The sequence below is a fragment of the Lynx canadensis genome, chromosome B1, assembly GCF_007474595.2.
Source record: "Lynx canadensis isolate LIC74 chromosome B1, mLynCan4.pri.v2, whole genome shotgun sequence".
In the NCBI taxonomy this organism is placed as follows: domain Eukaryota; kingdom Metazoa; phylum Chordata; class Mammalia; order Carnivora; family Felidae; genus Lynx; species Lynx canadensis.
Window position 1 is genome coordinate 69397060 of NC_044306.2, and position 27143 is coordinate 69424202.

Here is a 27143-nt window from a genome sequence, read left to right on the forward strand (position 1 = left end):
TTTGGGACGATCTCTTTTTAAACAGCAACATCTTCAAACACACAGCTTTTTAGGAATTAGTTTTTACCTTTCTTTCTGCCTTCCCAAAGCATTTGCTTCTTCCCACTCATTACTTCCCCCCACCAGAAGGCAGGAATATAGAACATAGGAATTATAGCCAAAATTGCAAAGTTGGAAAGTTAGCATTTTTAAGAAAACAGCTTTTGGAATATGTGCTTCTATATTTTAAATCCTTCATTCTTAAGGATGTTTGGGGCAGTGAGCAGAATGGTTTTTCATACTTTGGTAATGATCCCACTAAAGTTTGCTTGTCTGGTTTTTTTGTGTGCATCATAAGGTCATATAATGAGCACTTTACTAGAAGACCATTGTGTTAGGGCGTATCATTTCCTTATGTATTGCTGAGTGAATAATAGTGTTTAACAATATAAATGTTTATTGAAAAAGAATTTTTTCTAGCTAAAAAATGATGGAATGATACTATTGTTAAAAATGAGACAGCAGACTCCAAATAATGTCACTTGTGCTAATCCCCAAATCAGCAAAGCAAGACTTAATACCTAACCTAATTGTAGTCTTAACTCCCCAGGAATGTGACCTTTAACCAGTCAATTTGAAATTTCCTCGTCAGCACTAGGAGATAATCCACTGATAAACCCCCTCTGTTTCTCTTAGTAGGGCAACCTTGCCTAAAACAATGCATTCTTGGTTAATTATTTCCTTTTTTTTTTTTCCTCCTCTGTCTTTAGAAACTTTTCCTTTTCTGCAGCTCAAAGGAACTTCTTTCTACCTGCTATATTGGATGCTGCTTGATTCACGAATCCTTACATAAAGCCAATTTGATCAGTTTATTCAGTTGAATATTTGTTATTTAACAATGTAAATAAAAATTAATGACACAGATGAAGAAAAATCTGGTGGTGTATGCCACATGAGCTCAGTACATATTTGCTAACTGAGTGAGTGAATGAATAAATGAATGAATGAGGCTCTACCCTCAAAGGCTCCTCAGAGAAAACCCAGTCTCTCTTATTCTACAATAAAATTTGGGAACTGGAGCACTTATCAAAAACACAGTTTTCCAGGTTCTACTGTAGATTCTGATTTGTTTGGTTAGTATGGGGTCTAGGAATCCATAGTTTCCACTGGTGTCCCATGTGAGTCTTAGATCAAGTTTTGGGAGAACTGCGTTATGAAATTCACCCTAGTTAGCTGGAGCCCTTCTCCCACTGCAGTAGAGCACAGCTAATTTAGTCACACAAAAATCTTGTCCATCAGAAGAGGCATACTTCTTTTCTTTAGCAAAGTTGTTGATTGTTAATAATGAGTAGCTCAAACACTCCAATAAGATTGTAAGTGGTCCTTAATTTACATATGTATATATATTTATTTATATAATTACTTATAATTTACTTAAATTGCTTATATCTTTCTTATTATGCTTATTGTAATCTGCTTCATACTCTACTTATTTGTATATGCATTTTGTCTCCTTATGGCAGTATAGTAGGAAATAATCTTATAAACCTATGCATTTTTTATATACTTCATTGACTACAAAGCTACTTTAAATATATTTAAAATATGGCTCTTACTAGCTCCTCTAAAGTATATGAAGTATATGAAATACTAAAACATCATTTCACTTGCATCAAGTATTTGTTATAATTTAGTTTTTTTTAAGATTTTATTTTTAAGTAATCTCTACACCCAAATGTAGGGCTTGAATTTACAACACTGAGATTAAGAGTCACGCGCTCCACCGACCAAGCCTGCCAGGTACCCATTATAATTTTAGTTTTATGGAAAAGTGGATTACACAATGATTTGTATTCTGGACAATGTACCTGCCCCTCCCATGCTCTCAGATTCTTCTGGCACTGGGGCAGAAATATAGGGGTGGGGGTGGTTCGAGGGATGAGGTCTAGATGGGAATGGGAAAGGTCCAAGTTTCTTAAAATGCACTAATTTGTTATGGTGCTATATTGGGCTTTCCTCAAATAGTTTCCCAGGATCCTCCTTGAGGAAAGAGCTCTGTGGTGAAATACATTTGGACATGCTGCATCCTATATCTCCACTTAGGATTAATAATGCATGCTAATATGATGAAAGAGAACACAGGCATTAAAGAAATATCTTTAGGGGCATCTGGGTGGCTCAGTCGGTTAAGTGTCTGACTTTTGATTTCAGCTCAGGTCATGATCTCATAGTTTATGAGTTCAAGCCCCTGTGGGGCTCTGTCCTGACTGCACCGAGCCTGCTTGGGATTTTCTTTTTCCCTCTATCTCTGCCTCTCCCCTGCTTGCTCTATTTCTTTCTCAAAATAAATAAGATAAACGTTAAAAAATTTTTTTAAAAAGAGGTATTTTTAATTTTGTTTAATTCTTGTTATAAGTTGCCATACATTTTGGAAAGTGTTTGTTTTCTCAGACTCTAGAAAGAGTCTGTCTAGATCACTTGGTTTTCAAAGTGTAGATCCAGGACTAGCAGCATTAGCATCACTTGGGGACTTCAAACAAAAGCAAATTCTTGAGTCTTACTCCAGAGACATTGAATCAGAAACTGTAGATGGGGGGAGGAGGGAGGAGCAATCTAGGTTTTTACAAGCCTGATCTGATGCTTTTGAAAACCACTGCTCTATACTAATTAACCACTTTCTAGGTGTTCTAAACAGGGTAATAATATTGTCTGTGCATTGGGAAGTGAATCATTTCAAAACGTTAACAAGTATGTTCATCTGCCATGTTTGTTAAAAATGCAGATTTCTGGGCTCCAAAACTACCTAGGAGATCAGCATTTCTGGGGGTGGAGCTCAGAACTGCAGCACCTCTCGCCAGCCCTCAGGCGAGGCTGCTGCCTCTAGTTCTCGGAGCAGGATTCCCAAAAGTTCCCATCAATTTTCAGCAGCCACTCCTGGGCACCCCTGATGTTTGGGTTTGGAATAATCCAAGGTTAAGGGACTTGTGTCTCTGACAGAGAGGAGGCCAAAACAAAGGATGATGTAATAATGCTGTGTCAAATGGTCTCCTTTTTTTTTTTAATTATTAAAATGAAGGCATAAATCTTATGGGTTACAAAGTATGCATGTTTATTGACTAATGAATGAACAGATAATTTATAAAGTTTGGGTTTATGTAAAGTGGAGCATTCCTGATTCTGAGACATTTACTCACCTCAGCACCCATTCTTGGGAGTATCTTTTTCTCAGAAAGGAATGATCCCCAGAGTAAAGGTGCCCTGGGCCATTAGAATAAACCTTTGGATGCTGACTGGCCAGGCAGAACAATTCATCCAACTAACTGTATGGGATCTCCTTGAATTTGAATGACAATAGTAATTTGCTGGACAGAAAGTATTAGCCTCTTTGTAGGCTCCTAATACCTTTGGAGGCAGCTCTGAATGAATTAAAGGGTGTGACATTATCCTGGGCATATTTAAAGAAAATTAAGGCCACTGAAGAAACTACCTTTTATGGCCTCTCAAGTAGGAAGTGTTCTGAGATGAAAGTCTTTGTGAAGTTAACCCAAACATTGTTTAAGCATTGTTTGATAAACGAGCTTGAGGTTAAAATGAGGTTTGTCCAGCAAAGGGAAACAAGAGAGAGAAGCAAACCAAGAAACAGACTCTTAAATGTAGAGAACAAACTGATGGTTACCAGAGGGGAGGTAAGTGGGGGATGGGTTAAATAGGTGATGGGGATTAAGGAACACTCTTGTGATGAGCACCAGGTATTGTATGTAAGTGTTGAATCACTAAATTCTACACCTGAAACTAATATTACACTGTATGATAACTAACTGGAATTTAAATAAAAACTTAAGAAAAAAATAAAATGAGGTTTGTGTGTAGAGAAAAGTGAAAGTTTCAGTTCCTTAGGTATTTCCAGTGCTATTTTGAGAATAAGAAATAGAAAACCACATATTTTTGAACAGACAATGCATGGTTGTGTATTAATACATATTTATGACCCATGTCACTTTTCCTCTTGTGTTTTTAACCTTGAAAAAGGCAGACCACTAACTTTAATGGAATATTCTAAAATGCGAAGAGCTAAGTTCTACATCAAACTGCCTGCCTTTCCCATCATTCTGACCGTTGTATAAAAAACTGTATTTAGGAAATGAAAGAATATTTGGTATTCCAGAGTTTTAAATGCAGGCCCACTTAAAAATTTAAAAATTATATTTAAAAATACATATCATCACCATCACACTCATAAATAAATACTGTTTATCTAATTCTTATAGATTAGTAAGTGCAGAAAAATATTTTGGGATATTAACAAAGTTTTTCTTCCCTTGAAGTTTTCTCATTCTCTGTCCTTTTTCCTAGAGCAGGCAGCTAAAGTTTTCCGCTTTTGTTGTTTTGGAGAAAGGATGACACAGAGGCTTGCAGATAACAAAAGGAATCAAATTCTTAGTATTTGATTTTCAAAGGCCTATATTTGAGCACTGAAATTTGGAAAAACATAACAGAAGAACGAGCTTTGCTATTCCCAGTCTGCACAGGACAGTTGGACCAGAGAGGGAGAGTAGAAGGGCCTTCTTGTCCTCCCATTTCCCTAGACAGCAGAATCTGGGGGAAACCAGAAACTCTTTACTTCATTACATCTGCAAAGACATTATTTCCAAGTAAGGTCACATTCTGAGGTTTGAGGTGGACATACCTTTTTAGCAGATACTAACCTGCTACACTACCCAAAATGTATTAGAAGAGATTTCTATTTCCCCTGTGGATTATAGAAAAACTAACACGGAAACGGAATAACGAAAGTCTTCACCTTTTTTCCTGTAGACATCATTTTCCTCTGCTAAAGTGAGGAGTGTTCAGAGAAAGAGTCTACAGAGGGGCAGCGTCAGAACTCAGGTCTTCATGGTAGAGTAACTCAACTTGGCTCCAACTGGGAGATGAAGTTGGGTTGTTGTAACTTCGAAGGGGAGCCCTCTCTGTACAACCATCCATTTATAACGCAGAGGAAATGCTAACAAATTCTCATCTGGAAATGCGGAGTTCCTTTTAAATAAAAATCTAGAGGTAGTGAATAAATGCCATAGTATCTGCGAATTTGACACTACTTTAATATTTCATGTTTACTACTGAGTTATGCTCAGTTTAAAATGGACATAAGTGATTTCTGAATGAGGGTCCTAACATTTTTGTAATCTGATTCCTTTGGTATTTACCCAGATATATTCATCCAGGTATCTCAGAGTTTTAGCTGAAAAAGCAAAAGGTCCCTTTTCTTTTGGTTTGCCATTGTGATACCAAGTACTACTCTAAGGACTCTTTGAGACTCTTTTGGGTCTCTAGTCTGTTTGATTGCATCTTAGATAGTTCTGAGTAGAGATGAAAAGTGGGTTAGGATACACAGCAAACACGTATGGAAATTGTATGGGAACTGTATCAAATTTTTCAGGGGAAAAAATTATACATTTCATATTGAAGTTTATCAGTAAGGATCAAAGTTATTATAAAAATGGTGTAACCAATTTTGATATATGTATGTCTAAATTCTGTATTGCCCAAATATTTTAGAAAGAAAGGGATTCGGGGAGAGGCGCAGGAAGATGGCGGCGTAGGAGGACGCTGGGCTCACCGCGCGTCCTGCTGATCACTTAGATTCCACCTACACCTGCCTAAATAACCCAGAAAACCGCCAGAGGATTAGCAGAACGGAGTCACCGGACCCAAGTGCAGACGAGAGGCCCACGGAAGAGGGTAGGAAGGGCGGCGAGGCGGTGCGCGCTCCACGGACTGGCGGGAGGGAGCCGGGGCGGAGGGGCGGCTCGCCGGCCAAGCAGAGCCCCTGAGTCTGGCTTGCAAAAGCGGAGGGGCCTGACGGACTGTGTTCCAACAGCAAGCGCGACTTAGCGTCTGGGAGGTCATAAGTTAACAGCTCTGCTCGGAAAGCGGGAAGGCTGGAGGACAAAGGGAGGGTGAGCTGCGGAGCCCCCGGACGACAGAGCTCAGTTTGGCGGGGAACAAAGGCGCTCGCCAGCGCCATCTCCCCCGCCCATCCCCCAGCCAAAATCCCAAAGGGAACCGGTTCCGGCCAGGGAAATTGCTCGCTCCGCGCAAACACCCAACTCTGTGCTTCTGCGGAGCCAAACCTCCGGCAGCGGATCTGACTCCCTCCGGCTGCCACAGGGCCCCTCCTGAAGTGGATCACCTAAGGAGAAGCGAGCTAAGCCTGCCCCCCCTCCCGCCGTGCACCTTGCCTTCCCACCCCAGCTAATACGCCAGATCCCCAGCATCACAAGCCTGGCAGTGTGCAAGTAGCCCAGACGGGCCACGCCACCCCACAGTGAATCCCGCCCCTAGGAGAGGGGAAGAGAAGGCACACACCAGTCTGACTGTGGCCCCAGCGGTGGGCTGGGGGCAGACATCAGGACTGACTGCGGCCCCGCCCACCAACTCCAGTTATACACCACAGCACAGGGGAAGTGCCCTGCAGGTCCTCACCACACCAGGGACTATCCAAAATGACCAAGCGGAAGAATTCCCCTCAGAAGAATCTCCAGGAAATAACAACAGCTAATGAGCTGATCAAAAAGGATTTAAATAATATAACAGAAAGTGAATTTAGAATAATAGTCATAAAATTAATCGCTGGGCTGGAAAACAGTATACAGGACAGCAGAGAATCTCTTGCTACAGAGATCAAGGGACTAAGGAACAGTCACGAGGAGCTGAAAAACGCTTTAAAGGAAATGCAAAACAAAATGCAAACCACCACAGCTCGGATGGAAGAGGCAGAGGAGAGAATAGGTGAACTAGAAGATAAAGTTATGGAAAAAGAGGAAGCTGAGAGAAAGAGAGATAAAAAAATCCAGGAGTATGAGGGGAAAATTAGAGAACTAAGTGATACACTAAAAAGAAATAATATACGCATAATTGGTATTCCAGAGGAGGAAGAGAGAGGGAAAGGTGCTGAAGGGGTACTTGAAGAAATCATAGCTGAGAACTTCCCTGAACTGGGGAAGGAAAAAGGCATTGAAATCCAAGAGGCACAGAGAACTCCCTTCAGACGTAACTTGAATCGATCTTCTGCACGACATATCATAGTGAAACTGGCAAAATACAAGGATAAAGAGAAAATTCTGAAAGCAGCAAGGGGTAAACGTGCCCTCACATATAAAGGGAGACCTATAAGACTCGTGACTGATCTCTCTTTTGAAACTTGGCAGGCCAGAAAGAACTGGCACGAGATTTTCAGGGTGCTAGACAGCAAAAATATGCAGCCGAGAATCCTTTATCCAGCAAGTCTGTCATTTAGAATAGAAGGAGAGATAAAGGTCTTCCCAAACAAACAAAAACTGAAGGAATTTGTCACCACTAAACCAGCCCTACAAGAGATCCTAAGGGGGACCCTGTGAGACAAAGTACCAGAGACATCACTACAAGCATAAAACATACAGACATCACAATGACTCTAAACCCGTATCTTTCTATAATAACACTGAATGTAAACGGATTAAATGCGCCAACCAAAAGACATAGGGTATCAGAATGGATAAAAAAACAAGACCCATCTATTTGCTGTCTACAAGAGACTCATTTTAGACCTGAGGACACCTTTAGATTCAGAGTGAGGGGATGGAGAACTATTTATCATGCTACTGGAAGCCAAAAGAAAGCTGGAGTAGCCATACTTATATCAGACAAACTAGACTTTAAATTAAAGGCTGTAACAAGAGATGAAGAAGGACATTATATAATAGTTACAGGGTCTATCCATCAGGAAGAGCTAACAATTATAAATGTCTATGCGCCGAATACCGGAGCCCCCAAGTATATAAAACAATTACTCATAAACAGAAGCAACCTTATTGATAAGAATGTGGTAATTGCAGGGGACTTTAACACCCCACTTACAGAAATGGATAGATCATCTAGACACACAGTCAATAAAGAAACATGGGCCCTGAATGAGACATTGGATCAGATGGACTTGACAGATCTATTTAGAACTCTGCATCCCAAAGCAACAGAATATACTTTCTTCTCGAGTGCACATGGAACATTCTCCAAGATAGATCATATACTGGGTCACAAAACAGCCCTTCATAAGTTTACAAGAATTGAAATTATACCATGCATACTTTCAGACCACAATGCTATGAAGCTTGAAATCAACCACAGGAAAAAGTCTGGAAAACCTCCAAAAGCGTGGAGGTTAAAGAACACCCTACTAACGAATGAGTGGGTCAACCAGGCAATTAGAGAAGAAATCAAAAAATATATGGAAACAAACGAAAATGAAAATACAACAATCCAAATGCTTTGGGACGCAGCGAAGGCAGTCCTGAGAGGAAAATACATTGCAATCCAGGCCTATCTCAAGAAACAAGAAAAATCCCAAATACAAAATCTAACAGCACACCTAAAGGAAATAGAAGCAGAACAGCAAAGGCAGCCTAAACCCAGCAGAAGAAGAGAAATAATAAAGATCAGAGCAGAAATAAACAATATAGAATCTAAAAAAACTGTAGAGCAGATCAACGAAACCAAGAGTTGGTTTTTTGAAAAAATAAACAAAATTGACAAACCTCTAGCCAGGCTTCTCAAAAAGAAAAGGGAGATGACCCAAATAGATAAAATCATGAATGAAAATGGAATGATTACAACCAATCCCTCAGAGATACAAACAATTATCAGGGAATACTATGAAAAATTATATGCCAACAAATTGGACAACCTGGAAGAAATGGACACATTCCTGAACACCCACACTCTTCCAAAACTCAATCAGGAGGAAATAGAAAGCTTGAACAGACCCATAACCAGCGAAGAAATTGAATCGGTTATCAAAAATCTCCCAACGAATAAGAGTCCAGGACCAGATGGCTTCCCAGGGGAGTTCTACCAGACATTTAAAGCAGAGATAATACCTATCCTTCTCAAGCTATTCCAAGAAATAGAAAGGGAAGGAAAACTTCCAGACTCATTCTATGAAGCCAGTATTACTTTGATTCCTAAACCAGACAGAGACCCAGTAAAAAAAGAGAACTACAGGCCAATATCCCTGATGAATATGGATGCAAAAATTCTCAATAAGATACTAGCAAATCGAATTCAACAGCATATAAAAAGAATTATTCACCATGATCAAGTGGGATTCATTCCTGGGATGCAGGGCTGGTTCAACATTCGCAAATCAATCAACGTGATACATCACATTAACAAAAAAAAAAAGAAGAACCATATGATCCTGTCAATCGATGCAGAAAAGGCCTTTGACAAAATCCAGCACCCTTTCTTAATAAAAACCCTTGAGAAAGTCGGGATAGAAGGAACATACTTAAAGATCATAAAAGCCATTTATGAAAAGCCCACAGCTAACATCATCCTCAACGGGGAAAAACTGAGAGCTTTTTCCCTGAGATCAGGAACACGACAGGGATGCCCACTCTCACCGCTGTTGTTTAACATAGTGCTGGAAGTTCTAGCATCAGCAATCAGACAACAAAAGGAAATCAAAGGCATCCAAATTGGCAAAGATGAAGTCAAGCTTTCGCTTTTTGCAGATGACATGATATTATACATGGAAAATCCGATAGACTCCACCAAAAGTCTGCTAGAACTGATACATGAATTCAGCAAAGTTGCAGGATACAAAATCAATGTCCAGAAATCAGTTGCATTCTTATACACTAACAATGAAGCAACAGAAAGACAAATAAAGAAAATGATCCCATTCACAATTGCACCAAGAAGCATAAAATACCTAGGAATAAATCTAACCAAAGATGTAAAGGATCTGTATGCTGAAAACTATAGAAAGCTTATGAAGGTAATTGAAGAAGACTTAAAGAAATGGAAAGACATTCCCTGCTCATGGATTGGAAAAATAAATATTGTCAAAATGTCAATACTACCCAAAGCTATCTACACATTCAATGCAATCCCAATCAAAATTGCACCAGCATTCTTCTCGAAATTAGAACAAGCAATCCTAAAATTCATATGGAACCACAAAAGGCCCCGAATAGCCAAAGGAATTTTGAAGAAGAAGACCAAAGCAGGAGGCATCACAATCCCAGACTTTAGCCTCTACTACAAAGCTGTAATCATCAAGACAGCATGGTATTGGCACAAAAACAGACACACAGACCAATGGAATAGAATAGAAACCCCAGAACTAGACCCACAAACGTATGGCCAACTCATCTTTGACAAAGCAGGAAAGAACATCCAATGGAAAAAAGACAGCCTCTTTAACAAATGGTGCTGGGAGAACTGGACAGCAACATGCAGAAGGTTGAAACTAGACCACTTTCTCACACCATTTACAAAAATAAACTCAAAATGGATAAAGGACCTAAATGTGAGACAGGAAACCATCAAAACCTTAGAGGAGAAAGCAGGAAAAGATCTCTCTGACCTCAGCCGTAGCAATCTCTTACTCGACACATCCCCAAAGGCAAGGGAATTAAAAGCAAAAGTGAATTACTGGGACCTTATGAAGATAAAAAGCTTCTGCACAGCAAAGGAAACAACCACCAAAACTAAAAGGCAACCAACGGAATGGGAAAAGATATTTGCAAATGACATATCGGACAAAGGGCTAGTATCTAAAATCTATAAAGAGCTCACCAAACTCCACACCCGAAAAACAAATAACCCAGTGAAGAAATGGGCAGAAAACATGAATAGACACTTCTCTAAAGAAGACATCCAGATGGCCAACAGGCACATGAAAAGATGTTCAGCGTCGCTCCTTATCAGGGAAATACAAATCAAAACCACACTCAGGTATCACCTCACGCCAGTCAGAGTGGCCAAAATGAACAAATCAGGAGACTATAGATGCTGGAGAGGATGTGGAGAAACGGGAACCCTCTTGCACTGTTGGTGGGAATGCAAATTGGTGCAGCCGCTCTGGAAAGCAGTGTGGAGGTTCCTCAGAAAATTAAAAATAGACCTACCCTATGACCCAGCAATAGCACTGCTAGGAATTTATCCAAGGGATACAGGAGTACTGATGCATAGGGGCACTTGTACCCCAATGTTCATAGCAGCACTCTCAACAATAGCCAAATTATGGAAAGAGCCTAAATGTCCATCAACTGATGAATGGATAAAGAAATTGTGGTATATATACACAATGGAGTACTATGTGGCAATGAGAAAAAATGAAATATGGCCCTTTGTAGCAACGTGGATGGAACTGGAGAGTGTAATGCTAAGTGAAATAAGCCATACAGAGAAAGACAGATACCATATGGTTTCACTCTTATGTGGATCCTGAGAAACTTAACAGGAACCCATGGGGGTGGGGAAGGAAAAAAAAAAAAAAAAAGAGGTTAGAGTGGGAGAGAGCCAAAGCATAAGAGACTGTTAAAAACTGAGAACAAACTGAGGGTTGATGGGGGGTGGGAGGGAGGGGAGGGTGGGTGATGGGTATTGAGGAGGGCACCTTTTGGGATGAGCACTGGGTGTTGTATGGAAACCAATTTGTCAATAAATTTCATAAAAAAAAAAAAAAGAAAGAAAGGGATTCTTATGAATTCAATGGAAAACTTCAAGTCTATTGCTTTTGCTTGCCTTGTGTCACTGAAAAATGTTCAGTGAGTAGATGTGTTATACCTTTTATACTGAGATATTTTATTTTTGTATTCAGTAAACTATTCCATTATAGAGAAATTATTTTTGTAAAGAAAAGTAGGAACTCAATAAGCAAATAGGAGTGCTTGTTTAAAATGCCTGAGATAATACGAAAGTCATATTTTTCTCCCTAAATATATTTAGTTCATATTATAGTTCAATATATGGGGAGTCAGTTTAATTTATTTAATGGTGTTTCATTTTGGGGGTGACTCTGCTAAATTTTATGGCTACTATTTTGATTTGACTTACTTTTCCACTTTAATAATTATTACTGGTGTCAATGGTAATAGCTTGGAGGTATTTTTTAGGGTGTATCTTAAAAGTTCTAATTAAGGAAAAGTCTCCTTTCCATTACAGAAAGATTTTTTATTTGGCAATACATTATTAACTTATAAATGAGCACTCTAAAAGTGATTTTTAACTGTGGATTTTTCTTTTATTCATATGTTAAGATACTATATTTTATGTGATTGTAAATATATTTAATGCTGCTTATTCAAATATGCATGAAGTTTACATATTCTGAAAAGAACCAACTTTCTGACCTAATTTATTTTTTTTTAATTTTTTTTTTTAACATTTATTTTTGAGACAGAGAGAGACAGAGCATGAAGGGGGGAGGGGCAGAGAGAGAAGGAGACACAGAATCGGAAGCAGGCTCCAGGCTCTGAGCCATCAGCCCAGAGCCTGACGCGGGGCTCGAACTCACAGACCGCAAGATCGTGACCTGAGCTGAAGTCGGATGCTTAACCGACTGCGCCACCCCGGCCGCCCATTTCTGACCTAATGTAATTAGCATTAAACAGAATGTAAACATGAATGTCTTAAAAAATGAACAGTCAGGGGAGCACAAATTATGTAGATATTCTAAAATAAAAAAAAAAAAAAAGAAAACAATTCACAGCCAGTGAAGGAAATTCAGTAATAAGAAGCAAGAGGAAATAACTGCATTTCATAATTTTTGTCACCTGGACCCTAAAGGTGATGATAAAATTCTGTTTTCCTTCCTGGGATGTTCCAACCTGTACATGCATGGACGCAGCAACATGTCAACTTACCATTGCTGAGGTTTTGACTAGAGTTCAACTTAAATTCTTCTTTTTTTAATTTCTAGATGACTGCAACCAATACAGTGCCAATGTTTCTTATAAAAGCTAACAAATTGGTAATAATGATAATGGAGTTAGCAAGTTAGTAAGTCTGCATACCATATTGAGAGTTTTACTCTAGTTTATTTCTACTCTTGCTACTATCTCACCTGCATTCCTTGTTTTCCACTCACTTGGGTCTAGGTCAGTGGTTCTCGAAATGTAGTGTGCGGGGTGACTTGAAGAGCTTTCAGAAACATTGCTGAGCCACCGGCAGAGTTTCTGATCCAGTCAGGTTGGGATGGGGACTGAGAACCTGCGTTCCTAGTAGCTTCGTGGCTAATGCTGATGGCTTTGGTCCAGAACTTCAGTGGAAGATCTGCTGGCCTAGATAAATTTCAGGAGAGTACTTTTTTTCTGACATAGGAAGTCCAGGAATAGTTTAAGATAGTATTTGTTACATAGACATGTTTTCATAAGAACAGATTATGATTTTGCCCATATTTCCAAAACTGGACTTGGGTTTTTAATTTTTTTGATGTTGACAATGGTGAATAAAGGAGGTTTAAAACAGCATTAAGCAGGGGCACCTGGGTGGCTCAGTCAGTTGAATGTCTGACTTCGGCTCAGGTCATGATCTCACAGCTTGTGGGTTCGAGCCCTGCCTCGGGCTCTGTGCTGACAGCTCAGAGCCTGGAGCCTGCTTTGGATTCTGTGACTCCGTCTCTCTCTCTCTGCCCCTCCCCCTCTGGCTCTCTCTCTCAAAAATAAATGAACATTAAAAAAATTTTTAAATAGCATTAAACAGAATATTTTTTTGTCTAATAAACAGAATCTTTTTTGTCTAATAAATATTTTAATATTAATTGCTATTCAAGTCGCCTGCATTTTTAATAATTAGTATTTTTGATTAAACAAAATGCTGTTCACTTTCATATGCCATATACACCTATAGCTGGAACTTGACTTATTTCATCTGTGCCCTATTTTATTTTTATGAATGCTGGTGGTGCACACCACTCCCTGCTCACATCAGGGGTCCCTAAGATAACCATTTTGCAAAACCTTTGGAACAGATTGCTTATACTACTTTGACTCAACTTGCTTCACCCTTCCCTACATGCATACAAACCAGGATTTCCCTGGTTTGAAGTCCAATCAAATATAAACTATTCCTGGGATAGAGTGAAAAAGATGTGAACTCCAGAGTAACTACTGAGTAACTCCAGAGTAACTACTGAGGTCAATAATCTGGTCCACACAGATTTATTGAGTACCTGTTTTATGTGTGTGTGTATGCATTTCTATACATGCAATTAATTTAATTCTCACAACAAATTTATTATTCCAATTTCACAAATAAGGAAAGTGAGACTGAGCCAAAAGAAATGACTTGTCCAAGTATCAACAGATAGAAAAAGACACTTCCAGGATTTGAGCCTGAACTTTCTGATGTCAGGTTGAGGAGTCTTCCAACAATTCTGTTTCTATTTAAAAAGAAATCAAAGAGGGTAAGGAAAAGTCATTATTGTTGACCGTAAAATACAAGCCACTATTCTGAGATACACAGTCCAAGGGTAGAGAAGGGGGGTGGGGGCAGGAATCTATTTAGTGCTACATAGAAATTAAAAGCAACTGCTTGGGTTTTTTCTTTGGAGGTAATGATATTAAAATATTAATAATGCAGTTTGTAAACTTAATGGGATGAACAGAATAATAACTAAAGTCTAATTTACAAATACTGTGAAGGACTTGGTTTGAAAGAGAAAAGAATAGAGGAAAAGACAAGCATGAAGTAGAAAGGGAATTGAGAGACAGTGAAAAAAGGGATGAGGACAGTTAGGGAGGCAGAATGGAAGTGGGGAGACACATGGAAATGAGACAGAAAAAGAGAGAATGGCCCTCAGATACACAGAGAGCGGGGGGGGGGGGATTGGGAGGGAGATAAAGGCAAAGAGGTGGAAGAAAGAAGAAACCATGATGGATCTCTAGCCTGATTTTTGTTCCGATGGTATTGTTTTCACAAGAGTTAAGCCCCTGCTTGTCATCAGAATTCAAACTCTAAGAGTAAAGATGTAGGCCTTAGTATTTTCTCTAATGTATATTTTCTTTGTTAAATTTCAACAGGATAGTTAAGCAGGATAATTAACATAATTAAGGTCCAAATATACAAATAAAATATAGTTTATTTGGTCCTGCCCAAATAAACTATAGTTACATTTTCAGGAAATGGGGGAAAGCTTACCTACCTCCTGACTATCTCATAATCAATAGGACACACACACACACACACACACACACACACACACACACACAGAGCTATTTATATAAACATAAAACTACAAAAACAAGAATATGGAAAAATAGTGTTCCTTCAAATATGAGCTGCTGTTTCAATAAGTAAATAGACAAACCATGGTTGTTCCTAGAAATATTTAAATTGCTTAACAGACAGGACTTCCTAAAGTCACACAGGTGGGGACTCTGAGTCACCGAGAGTTAATATCAACGTTTGTGGGAAAAGCAATCTCTGAGTCACCGAGAGTTAATATCAATGTTTGTGGGAAAAGCAATGATAATACCAACTGGGGTAGAATTTGCAAAAGTGGTTGCAGTGGCTGCCCTCCCTCTGCCCAACCCCCTTGCAGTGTGACTTTGCAGCTCTCTCAGCAAGAGAAGTCAATTTTATCCCTTGAAACTGGACTGGTCTTGTGACTCCCTTCAACAAGGATGTGGGGCAAGTGGGTCATTTTTTGAGCATAGGCTTCAAGAGTCCTTTTATACCTCCAGTTACCCCTGGGTGCCATGTCTCTACCACTAGCAGAAAGCTTAGCCTACTGGAGGGCCAGAGCTGAGTCACTCTGGTTATCTCAGCCAAGGTCCCAGGCATGACGACAAAGCTGATCCACAGATAATGGAGGGTACATGAAAAAGTCCCAACTAGGTTGAGAACTGTGGAGCTGATCTCAGCTGAGCCCAGCCCAAGTTGTTGACCCACAGAATTGCAAGCTAAAGAAATGATTACTTCTTATGTCATTAAGTTTGTAAGGTAGCTACAACTGGCTGATACACAAGTTAACATTTTACTGAATGCCAATTTTGTGTCAGGTGCTGGGCTAAGCATCCTAGATACAGTATCTCACTGAATCTTTTTAAGACATGTGGACACAGATATTTTTATTATTCCCACGTCACAGAAAAGACAACAGCCATTGTTACCCTCTTCAGAGCCAGATTTTAAATCCAGGTCACCCAAGCCTGATCTCTGCATTCCAATGCATATCGCCTCCATCTGAATTTGCTGGTTGGTGAATCCTGAAAAACTTGAGTAATTAGGATTACTACTTTGAAGATTGTTACTTTTGTTACTTGGTTTCTTTAAATGCAGCACTAGACCAAGAGCTCCCAAGCTATTTTTCACTGAGAAACTACTTTTGGTGGCAAGTTTCCTGTCCTACCAAGTTTTTTCCTGCTTTCTGTCAACATATCAGTTGGTAGGAAACTCTCAAGCCACTCTCTCTAAATGAACTACTAGCAGCTTAAGGGGGAAGTGGCTGGCGGTGGGCAGAGCACTTTTATCTTGGTTTTTAAAAAGTTTATATGGTAATCAGGTGTTTTAAGAAGATAGAACATATATATACATATATGTATATATACGTATGTATATGTATACATATACACACACACACGTATTCATATGTATACATATATATAAATATATAAAAGGTTTTGGCTCAGGTCCTGATCTCATGGTTTGTGGGTTTGAGCCCTGTGTCTGGCTCTGTGTTGACAGCTCAGAGCCTGGAGCCTGTTTCAAATTCTGTGTCTCCCCCTCTCTCTGTTCCTCCCCCACTCGTGCTCTGTCTCAAAAATAGATAAACATTAAAAAATTATAAAAAAAGAAGACAACACATATGTATAGCCATCCAAATCAAAGATAATCATAGCTTAAGCTCACCAGTTTAGATAGTGTGTTTACTCTTGAGTTAACTGCTACCACCTAGAGAAGTGTTAATTCCTTCAGTGTAGGGTCTTAAAAAGTCTGTAATACTCTAGGGAGTGAAAACAGCAAGTCTCTTCAGTGTATTATTTATGCAGCACTTCTGATTGTTATGTATGTCTTTATCCTCCAAAAATAGTACCTTATTTCCCCATGAGTAAGAAACCTCATTATTTTACATTATTAACCAAAGCTCATTTTCCCAGTGGGTCAGATCCAGCCAGTTGAAGTTCTTTTATAAATTTGTGTTGTTACGGCTTCAGAAATTTGAACAGGATATTTGGAGGTATGGTAGTGGAGGAGTAGTGAGACCATAGGCTTGCCTTGTCCCTTTTTAGAGTAGAGGTGAAAAAAACCGCCACATCTTAGAAGGTAGGAGCTGCAGAGAGTTGATTTGGGGGAGAGAAGAGCTGCAGGTACTCCAATGGGGAGGGAGCCCTGATCACAGGGAGAGGAGCGAGAGAAGGAGAGAGAGAGTGACAGAGTGTGCAGGGAATTACACAAGAAAAAGCCTCCCTTAAAGCCATTGACTGTGACAGGGAGAGGCATGGAATTACCACAAGATTTTATAAATGGTGGAGTGCAGAGTTTGAAGTTTCAGAAGTCTGCACCATCGCCAGGGACACGCCTAGTAGGCTTAGTGGTGCTCCAGTGGGGGAGGAGGGTGGAGACCTGGGAGTGGGCAGTGTGGGCTGAAGATCTCCTGGGTCAAATGGGGAGAAGCAGTTCTCTGCCTTCAGTACATTTGGGAGAGATGGCCCGGCCTCTCCAATGAGGGCTTCCTGAAGAGTGGGTGGCTGCAAACTCCCTGCTCCAGGGACAAGAGAGCGGGTGACGCCATTTTCAGTCTGCCCAATAGCGCTGACCCACTTCAGTGCGCAAAATAGCACCACCAACCAGAGGCTGGAGCCCCTTTTACCAAGCCTTGCTACTCTGTGCCCTGCAGGTGCATTTCCACTAGGGCAAGTCAGCTTAGGGTAAGTACAGCAGGTCCCACCCCCAGAAGATCAGTACAAACCCCTTGCATGCACCAAGTCTACTGATCATAGGCTGCTACGAAGCCTCACCTCTAGGGGAAATAGGATCTAGCTTCTTTTGTTCAGCCCTTCTTGGGATACCAGAAAAAGCAATTTTAATCTTTATTGTTATTTTAAACTTATTTTATTATTATTATTATTATTATTATTATTATTATTATTTTGGATCTAGCTTCTTTTAACAAGCAGAACAAAACACACCTAGGATCGATCTTCTTTCTTTCTTTCTTTCTTTCTTTCTTCTTCCTTCCTTCCTTCCTTCCTTTCCTTCTTCTTTTCTTCTTCTTTCTTTCTTCTCTTCTCTTTCTTTCTTTCTTTCTTTCTCTTCTCTTTCTTTCTTTCTTTCTTTCTTTCTTTCTTTCTTTCTTTCTTTCTTTCTTCCACCTTGACAACATGACAAGATGGAGGAATTTACCCCAAAAGAAAGAAAAGAAAGAAGCCAGGGCCAGGGATTTAATCAATACAGATATAAGTAAGATGTCTGAACTAAAATTTAAAACAGTAATTATAAAGATGATGGCTGGGCTTGAGAAAAGCATAGGAGACACTAGAGAATCCCTTACCATAGAGATAATGGAACTAAAAACTAGTCAGGCTAAAATTAAAAATAATATAACTGATATGCAAATCTGAATGCATGTTATGACGACAAGGATGGATGAAACAGAGGGGGAAAATCAGTGATATAGAAGATAAAATTATGGAAAATAACAAAGCTGAAAAGAAGAGGGAAAGAAAAATATTGGATCACAAATGTAGACTTAGGGAACTCAGCAACTCCTTATAGCATAATAACATTTGTATCCTAGGGGTCCCAGAAGAAGAGAGGTAAAAATGGGCAGAAGGTATTTGAGCAAATGATAGCTGGAAACTTCCCTAATCTGGGGAAGGAAACAGATATTGAATTCCAAAAATCACAGAAAAACTCCCATTATTCAACAAAACTGACCATCACCAAAATATAAATGAACTATTGAGACTTCATCAAGATAAAAAACCTTTAGGGTGCCTGGGTGGTTAAGTCAGTTAAGCATCTGACCTTACTTAGGTCATGATTTCACAGTTCATGAGTTCAAACCCCACATTGGGCCCTGTTCTGACAGCTCAGAGCCTGGAGCCTGCTTGGGATTCTCTGTCCCCTCTGTCTTTGCCCCTTCCCCACTTGCAATCTCTCTCTCTCTCGCAAAATAGATAAATGTTAAAAAAGAAAAAGAAAGCTTGAAATAAAGATAAAAAGGTTTTGCACAGCAAAGGGAACAATCAACATTCCCTACAGAATGGGAGAAGATATTTGCTAATGACATAAAGGGTTAATATCCAAAAATATGTAAAGAACTTATGAAAGTCAACACCCAAAAAATAAATAATCCAGTTAAGAAATGGGTAGACTACATGAATAGACATTTTTCCAAAGAAGACATCCAGGTGGCTAACAGACACATGAAAAGATGCTCAGTATTACTCATCATCAGGGAAATACAAATCAAAACTACAAAGAGAGATCACCTCACACCCATCAGAATGGCTAAAATTAACAACACAGGAAACAACAGATGTTGGCAAGGATGTAGAGAAAGGGGAACCCTCTAGCACTGCTGATGGGAAGGTACATTGGTGTAGCCACTCTGATAAACAGTATGGAGGTTACTCAAAAGTTAAAAATAGAACTACCCTGGGGGCGCCTGGGTGGCGCAGTCGGTTGAGCGTCCGACTTCAGCCAGGTCACGATCTCGCGGTCTGTGAGTTCGAGCCCCACGTCGGGCTCTGAGCTGATGGCTCAGAGCCTGGAGCCTGTTTCCGATTCTGTGTCTCCCTCTCTCTCTGCCCCTCCCCCGTTCATGCTCTGTCTCTCTCTGTCCCAAAAATAAAAAAAAAAAAAAAAAAATAGAACTACCCTATAACCCAGCAATTGCACTACGGGGTATTTTACCCAAAGATACAAAATACAGATTTTGAAGGGGGACATGCACACCTTGGCAGCATTCTCAGCAATAGCCAAATTATGGAGAGAGCCCAATGTCCATCAACTGATGATGACAAAGACAATATGATATATATATGCAATGGAATATTACTCAGCTATCTAAAAGAATGAAATCTTGCCAATTGCAATGATGTGGATGGAACTAGGGAGTATTATGCTAAGCACAATAACTTGGAGAAAAACTTGGAGAAATAACTCAGAGAAAAACAAATACCATATGATTTCACTCATATGTGGAATTTAAGAAACAAGAGATGAACAAAGGGGAAAGGAAGGTAAAATAAAAAGATAAAAACAGAGTGTGAGGCAAAAATATAGGAGACTCAAATATAGAGAACATGGTAGGTTGCTGGAGGGGAGGGGCTGGATGGGCTAATGGGTAACAGGTATTAAGGAGGGCACTCATTTTGTTGAGCACTGGGTGTTACATGTAAGTGATGAATCACTAAAGTCTACTCCTGAACCAAAACTACACTAAATATTAATGACCTAGAATTTAAATAAATATTTGGATAAAAAAAGGAATGAAATATTGCCATTTGCAACAACATGGATGGAGCTAGAGACTATCATGCTAAGTGAAATAAGTCAGTCACAGAAAGACAAATAGCATATGATTTCACTCATATGTGGAATTTAGGAAATAAAACAGATGAACATATGGGAAGGGAGGAAAAAGAGAGAAACAAACTATAAGAGACTCTATGATAGAGAATAAACTGAGGGTTGATGGAGGGAAGGTGGATGGGGAGATGGGCTAAATTGGCAACAGGTATTAAGGAGGGCACTTGTGTTGAGCAGTGGGTGTTATATGTAAGTGATGAATCACTAAATTCTATTTTTGAAACAATATTACACTGTATTTTAACTAACTAGAATTTTAAAAATTTGAAAACAATAAATATACTAAACAAAATTTGAGCAAAATTCTAACCAAAAGCCAAGTTTTCCTGGTATTCTCTTTGGTCAGAAGCTCTACTTGTTGACTTTATTAGGTTATAAATTTGATTGTTGGTAAATAATAAGTTAGCTGGACTTATTGTTTGTTCTTTATTAGGCAGTCTCGTTTGTCCATCAGAATTGTAGTTAGCAACAGATAATAAGAAAGAGCAATAGCTGTTCACACTTAGCTAGTACCTGCTGTATGCTTGCATTTCTCTAATCCCTTACATTTAATCTTCCCAAGTTATCTTAGCATAGGGACAATTTCCAAACCCTTTTCTAATATCAGGAAAGAGAGTCAAAAGAGAGGTTTAGAAACATTCTCAAGACTACATAATTGGTCATTGTTGTACCCAGATTCAAACCAGACAGTCTTGTCTCCAGCCCCCAAATTCCCAATTCCTACACCATTTTGCTTGTAAGATGTTAACTGGATGGATTCGTGGGATACAAAACTTACTATGTGCACAATCACCACTTTCCTCAAATACTGGTGGTGATAATATAAAGAATGGATGTTTGAAGCTAATAAAAAAAATGTACGATTTCCTTAAGTGACATATTTTTTTCAATTTAGTTTTCTCTTTTCTCTTGTTATGAGCAGTCTCAGAGACTTTACCTGCAGTGATTTTGCCCTGATTCCTGCTGTGACTACAAGTGCTTCACTCACCGCAGTTGTCCTCATCCGCTTGGTTGCCACAGTCGTCCACACCATTGCAATGAAGAAGCTGAGGCAAGCACTTGGTGATATTCCCACAGGGGAAATAGCCGAGGGAGCACTTGACATCCTGCCCACTCCCGTGAAGGACTGTGATGAAGAAGGAGGAGAGAAGGTTAATACAAAGGCTTGGCAAACAATGGTTTCTCCCCAGTATCCTAAAACCTGTAATCTCATTCTGGCTTGTACTGCCCACTGTGTGGCCGCCTCACCTTGCTTACTAGCCTCATGACAACTGTTTTCCAAGAACCTCCACGCCAATGGGATGTTCTCTTCTGTGTCCCCAGAAGATGCCAGGATTGTCCTTTCTTTGCCTTTTCTCATGCTGTTTCCCACGTGGAATGTCCTCCACCCCCATCCTTTTTCTATGCAATGTCTGCCCATACTTTAGAGTTTATCTCAATTCCCTTCTTCTCCCTTTCAAAAATATTTTAACCAATCATTTTAAAAATCGGGAATTTATTGAATTCTTAGAATCAAGACTCTTCTGGTATTAAAGGAAGAAGACATAGAGGACATCAGGAAAGTACATGCCCATGCTCACTCACAGACTGGATAGTGCCTGTGTGTGAGGCTCTGTGCAAGATTTTGTGTAAACCACACTGAATGAAACAAAGTTCCTGCCCAAACTTTCAGATGGGCTTCTTTCACTTAGTAATACACATTTGAGGGTCCTCTATGTCTTTTTATGGCTTAATAACTAATTTATTTTAGCACTGAATAATATTCCATTGTTTGAACGTACCATAGTTTATTTATCTTTACTTACTGAAGGACATTTCAGTTTCACCCAAGTTTTGGCAATTATGAATAAAGCTGCTATAAGCATCCATCCACATGCAGGTGTTTGTGTGGATATAAGTTAACTATGCCATTTTAAACCTTAGATTTATATAAATTTTAAAGATTATTGGAGACTCCAAATGTAGTTCTGTTACTTACGATCCTTACCAAGTTTGTACATGTTTGGAACTTTCTAGAATTTTGTCAATTAAAAGAAATAAAAACAGAATAGCTTGAATTGTCAATAACATTTATTATATAAAAATGTATTTGTGATCTGTCACCAAGACGTGAAAAGAATAAAAAAGACTATTTTCTTTGTAAGATGCAGCAGGACATTTTAATAACAGGGCAAGTGACATTTTTACACAGAAGAAATCTAGCAATGTCAGGTTTTGACTGTACTTAGTTGTTTCAGAGCACATCATTTGATGAAGGAAATAGTTAAATCTATGTAATAATGAGCTGTGTTGTAAGTGGTGTTCTCACTTGTGAAATTATTTTTAATTTTTTTTAATTTTTAAATTATTTTAGTTTAATTTTTTTTAACGTTTATTTATTATTGAGAGGCAGAGACAGACAGAGCATGAGAGGGGCAGAGAGAGGGGGAGACACAAAATCTGAAGCAGGCTCCAGGATCCAGCTGTCAGCACAGAGCCTGATGTGAGGCTTGAACTCATGAACCGAGAGATCATGACCTGAGCCGAAGTTGGACGCTTAACTGACTGAGCCACCCAGGTGCCTCTCACTTGCGAAATTATTTTAAAATTATTTATCAATATTTTTTCAACAAATTGATTAAAATGAAATCAAAGGATTTGTATGCCGCAGGATGGCCCTGGCAGGACATCACGTATTTCAGAGACTTCAAGTGTACATAAAATAAGGTAATCTGTGTTGATACTGACTTCTGATGTCTTTATTAATTTTTTTAATCAATTTTTTAAGAACAAAATTTAAAAATCAAGGGTTTCAGGGATACCTGACTGGCTCAGTTAGTAGAGCATGTGACTCTTGATATTGGGTTTGTGAGTTTGAGCCCACCATTGGGTATACAGCTTACTTAAAAAAAAAAAAATCAAGGATTTCAGAAAAATTCTGTGATGAGTTGTCAGTCTTCAGCTGAGAGTTACTATTTGAAGATGTTTTAACTAGACGAGACATACCTGCCTGTGTTTTCATGCTGCTGTTTTGAAAATTCTCTTCTGAGTAACTTACTTTTAGGGATATTATGTTTTTACGTCCTATCTTTTAAGTTTATATTTAGAAGCAGATATAGCCCTTCAATGATTGTGTCATGGAATGAGTTCTACATTTTTATAACATTATGATTCAAAAGATACATTTAAGGTCTTAAATAGTGATATTTTAAAAATAACTTTGATATTATCTCAGATTTAAAGTTGCAAATAGAGTATAAATAATGATTTTTCCTCCTGAATCATTTGAGAGTAAGTTCCTGACTAGATGCTCCATCACCCCTAAAAACTTCGGCTGTGTTTTTTCTCTGAATAAGGATGTTCTCCTCCTATATAATCATGCTAGAACCATAAAAATCAGGAAATTAATATTAATACCTTATTACCATTTGAACCACAGAATCCGTTCACTTTTCACATACTGTTCAAAAAATGTCCTTCATAGTAAAAGGATCTAGTTTATAATCCTTATATTTAATTGTCCCATTTCTTTAGTTTCCTTTGATCTGGAATAGTATCTTAGTTTTTCCTTATCTTTCATGACCTCAACACTTTTGAAGATTGTAAGTTAAATATTTTGTAGAATGTCCCTAAATTTTGGTTGTATGATATTTCATCAAAATTAGATTTAGATTATGCAACTTTGGTAAGAAAGTCACAGAAGTGACGCTTATTTCAACCTGTCAGGTTATGCAAGGTTTGATTTGTCCCATTACTGATGATGATCACTTTTGGTCGCTTGGTTAGGGTGATATCTGCAAAACTTTTCCACTGTGAAGTTAGTCTTTGTGATTAATAAGCATTTTTGTAGGGGCACCTGAGTGGCTCAGTTGGTTAAGCCTCCAATTCTTAATTTTGGTTCAGGTCATGATCTCATGATTCATGAGTTTGAGCCCTGCATCGGGCTCTGCACTGGCAATGCGGAATCTGCTTGGTATCCTGTCTCCCTCTCTCTCTGTCCCTCCCCTGCTTGCTTTCTATATCTCTATAAAAATAAATTTAAAAAAAAATTAAAAATAAGTATTTCGTGGAAGGGTGTCCAATTCCTAGCTAACACCATATGGTTCGGTCTAGTTTTCTCCCTTTACATATCTCTAGCTCCCCTTTCTGACAGTGAGAAAGTGCTTTCTATTATCCTTAATACAGTTATTATCTTGACAAATCCTCTTCCTGCATAGTTACCTTCCTCACCCCTCTTTAGTTCTGACTCCCAATAATGGACATTTTTCCTGCATGAGCACTCTCCTTGCCCTGTTAGCCATCTGTTACAGAATGCCAGGCACCACCTTCCTCTGTGGACACCCTCCTTATCCCATTGTGGCCCCAAAATTCCTCTCTGGGATGCCATAGGTCCTCTGTCACATCCAGCACAGAAGAATACCTTTCTGTGGTTCACCAAATAGCTTTAGGGCTCAATTGTTCAGGAAGAGAATGATAGAGTAAGGGGCAGGTAAGTGATGGTTATAGGAAAATTTAGGAGAAGTTGAAGGGGATCATCTTATACCACTCCCAAATGTGCATGCCACTTAAAATGAAGACAATTGAAAATAAGCAAACATAGAGCCCTCCACCCTTCCCCTATCTGCCTAAAAGCAGGACATATATTTCCCTTTGTAAGGGTGTCTTCCTCCTCCCTCCATACCAGGAGGAGAACAGCTCTTGTCACTGGAGATGGAAAGTTGGCACTGAGGTGAGTCTGCACAAACAAACATTATTAAATAGCCCCTTTTCTCTCTCTCAGGACTAAAATCTTAGGGGTTTCAATAAACACTTTTTGGAGGCTAAGTTCCAAGTGATTTATCATTAGTGAAATAAAATTTAGCTTCTACTTTTTTGACAGACCTTGACAGAAATGCACAAGCACTTACAATTTTGCCTAGGAAAATGCACAAAAGTACCATTTCAGTGAAATTATAACTCTTACTCTGTAGCAAACTTAAATGTGAACATGGAAAATTTTAACATGGTTGCTCTGAAGTCAATGCCTTAAGGGCATCTCTGTTCAGTTAAATTTAAGTAGTGAGTGTAATTGGCACATTTAATTAAAATGTTTATTGTGTTTCTGTACAACTTTGACTTGTGTAAACACTAAGATGGGAGTTTCATTGGATTCTATAACTTATTTCCAGCATTTGAAATCCTCCTCACAATCTATGGAAAAAATATGCAATATTCTATTTTCTTAGATAATTACAGCATCAAAAGTATAGAGGTAGTTTACTACCTTGTTAGGAAGTAAAATACACACACACACACACACACGCACACATACACACACACACACACACAAACTGACACAAAGACAAACTTTCCCTATATTCAGTCCATTTATTTTAAAAAAAGATAATTTCTATCTTAAATGATGACTATCAATAGCTATTTAAGATGTTTAGAAATAAAAAATAGAAGTATCAGATGTGGGGGTGCCTGGGTGGCTCAGTTGGTTAAGCATCCAACTCTTGATTTTGTCTCAGGCATGGAATCAGGTTAGTGAGATCGGGCTCCATGTCAGGCTCTGCACTGACAGCACACAGCCTGCTTGGGATTCTCTCTCTCCCTCTCTGCCCCTCCATCTCCCCTGCTCATGCTCTCTCTCTCAAAATAAATAAGTAAACTTAAAAAATACTGGATGTAGTGGAGGATTGTTAAATAAATTACGTGGTGTAGTTTCAGAACTACATATTTGCACATGTTGAACAATAGTCTATATTGTTTGTTCTTATTTATATAAAATAAAAGCTATATGTGTGTTTATAAAATGCTGATATATTCACAATGAACTGTTAACAGTGGTCATCTTTGGGAAATGGGACAAATAATTTAAGGAAAAATGGGAGATTTTATTCTGCAGTTTATACCTTTAAGAAAAGAAAATTTGGACTTGTGTTTTAAAAATGAGTATTCCTGGGGCACCTGGGTGGCTCAGTCGGTTGAGTGTCCGACTTCGGCTCAGGTCAGGATCTCGCCATTTGTGAGTTCAAGCCCCGCGTCGGGCTCTGTGCTGACGGCTCAGAGCCTGGAGCCTGTTTCAGATTCTGTGTCTCCCTCTCTCTGCCCCTTCCCCGCTCATGCTCTGTCTCTCTCTGTCTCTCAAAAATGAATAAACATTAAAAAAATTTAAAAAATAAATAAAAATGAGTATTCCTTTAATAATAATAAAAATAATCTGAAGTTATTTATAGACAATTCAAATATGTGAAAATTTGGTTTCTTAGCTATAGATTAAAAACCTGATTGTAATATTAGCTCTCTTTAGACCTTTTGAAAGAAGGTGAGTATGAGATCAGTGGTTCTTAATCAGGGATGATTTTGTTCCTCAGGGGTCAAATAGCAAAGTCTGGAGACATTTTTTTACGTCACAACTTAGGGGGCTGCTATTAGCATCTAATTAAGGTAGAGTCCAGGGATACTGTTAAACATCTCACAAAGCACAGGAAACCTCCCCCAAACAAAAACTTATCTGTCCTAATATGTCAGTAGTACCCAGGATGAGAAACCCAGGACTTGTCATTGGTGAAGAATCAATAGGAAAACACTTCATGCCAGCAGATGACTAACACATGAGCTCACTTGCAGAACAGGCAATTGATTACTTCAGTGGCTGTTTATCCTTCTAGTGGAGACTTTCTAATTGATTTTAAGAGGTTTTAGAAATAGATGGACATTACCAGTGCAGCTTTTGTGTCTCTGGAAAGGTTGCAAATGCTATTGTTTTGACAACTGGGAAAGAGGTTGCACATTGTTATGTCCACTAGTCCCAGGGACTCATGGTAGTTAGAATC

At 38.9% G+C, this 27143-nt stretch overlaps 1 protein-coding gene across 5 annotated transcripts in view; it reads right to left on the reverse strand.

Moving 5' to 3' along the window:
* Positions 1–27143, reverse strand: part of RXFP1 (relaxin family peptide receptor 1) — a 118300-nt gene that overhangs the window by 60024 nt on the left and 31133 nt on the right. For all 5 annotated transcript variants that reach the window (XM_030312842.1, XM_030312839.1, XM_030312840.1 and 2 more), the window contains exon 2: positions 21332–21469. In XM_030312842.1, the coding sequence (XP_030168702.1) occupies positions 21332–21469 (138 nt within the window). The remainder of the gene's footprint in view (positions 1–21331; positions 21470–27143) is intronic.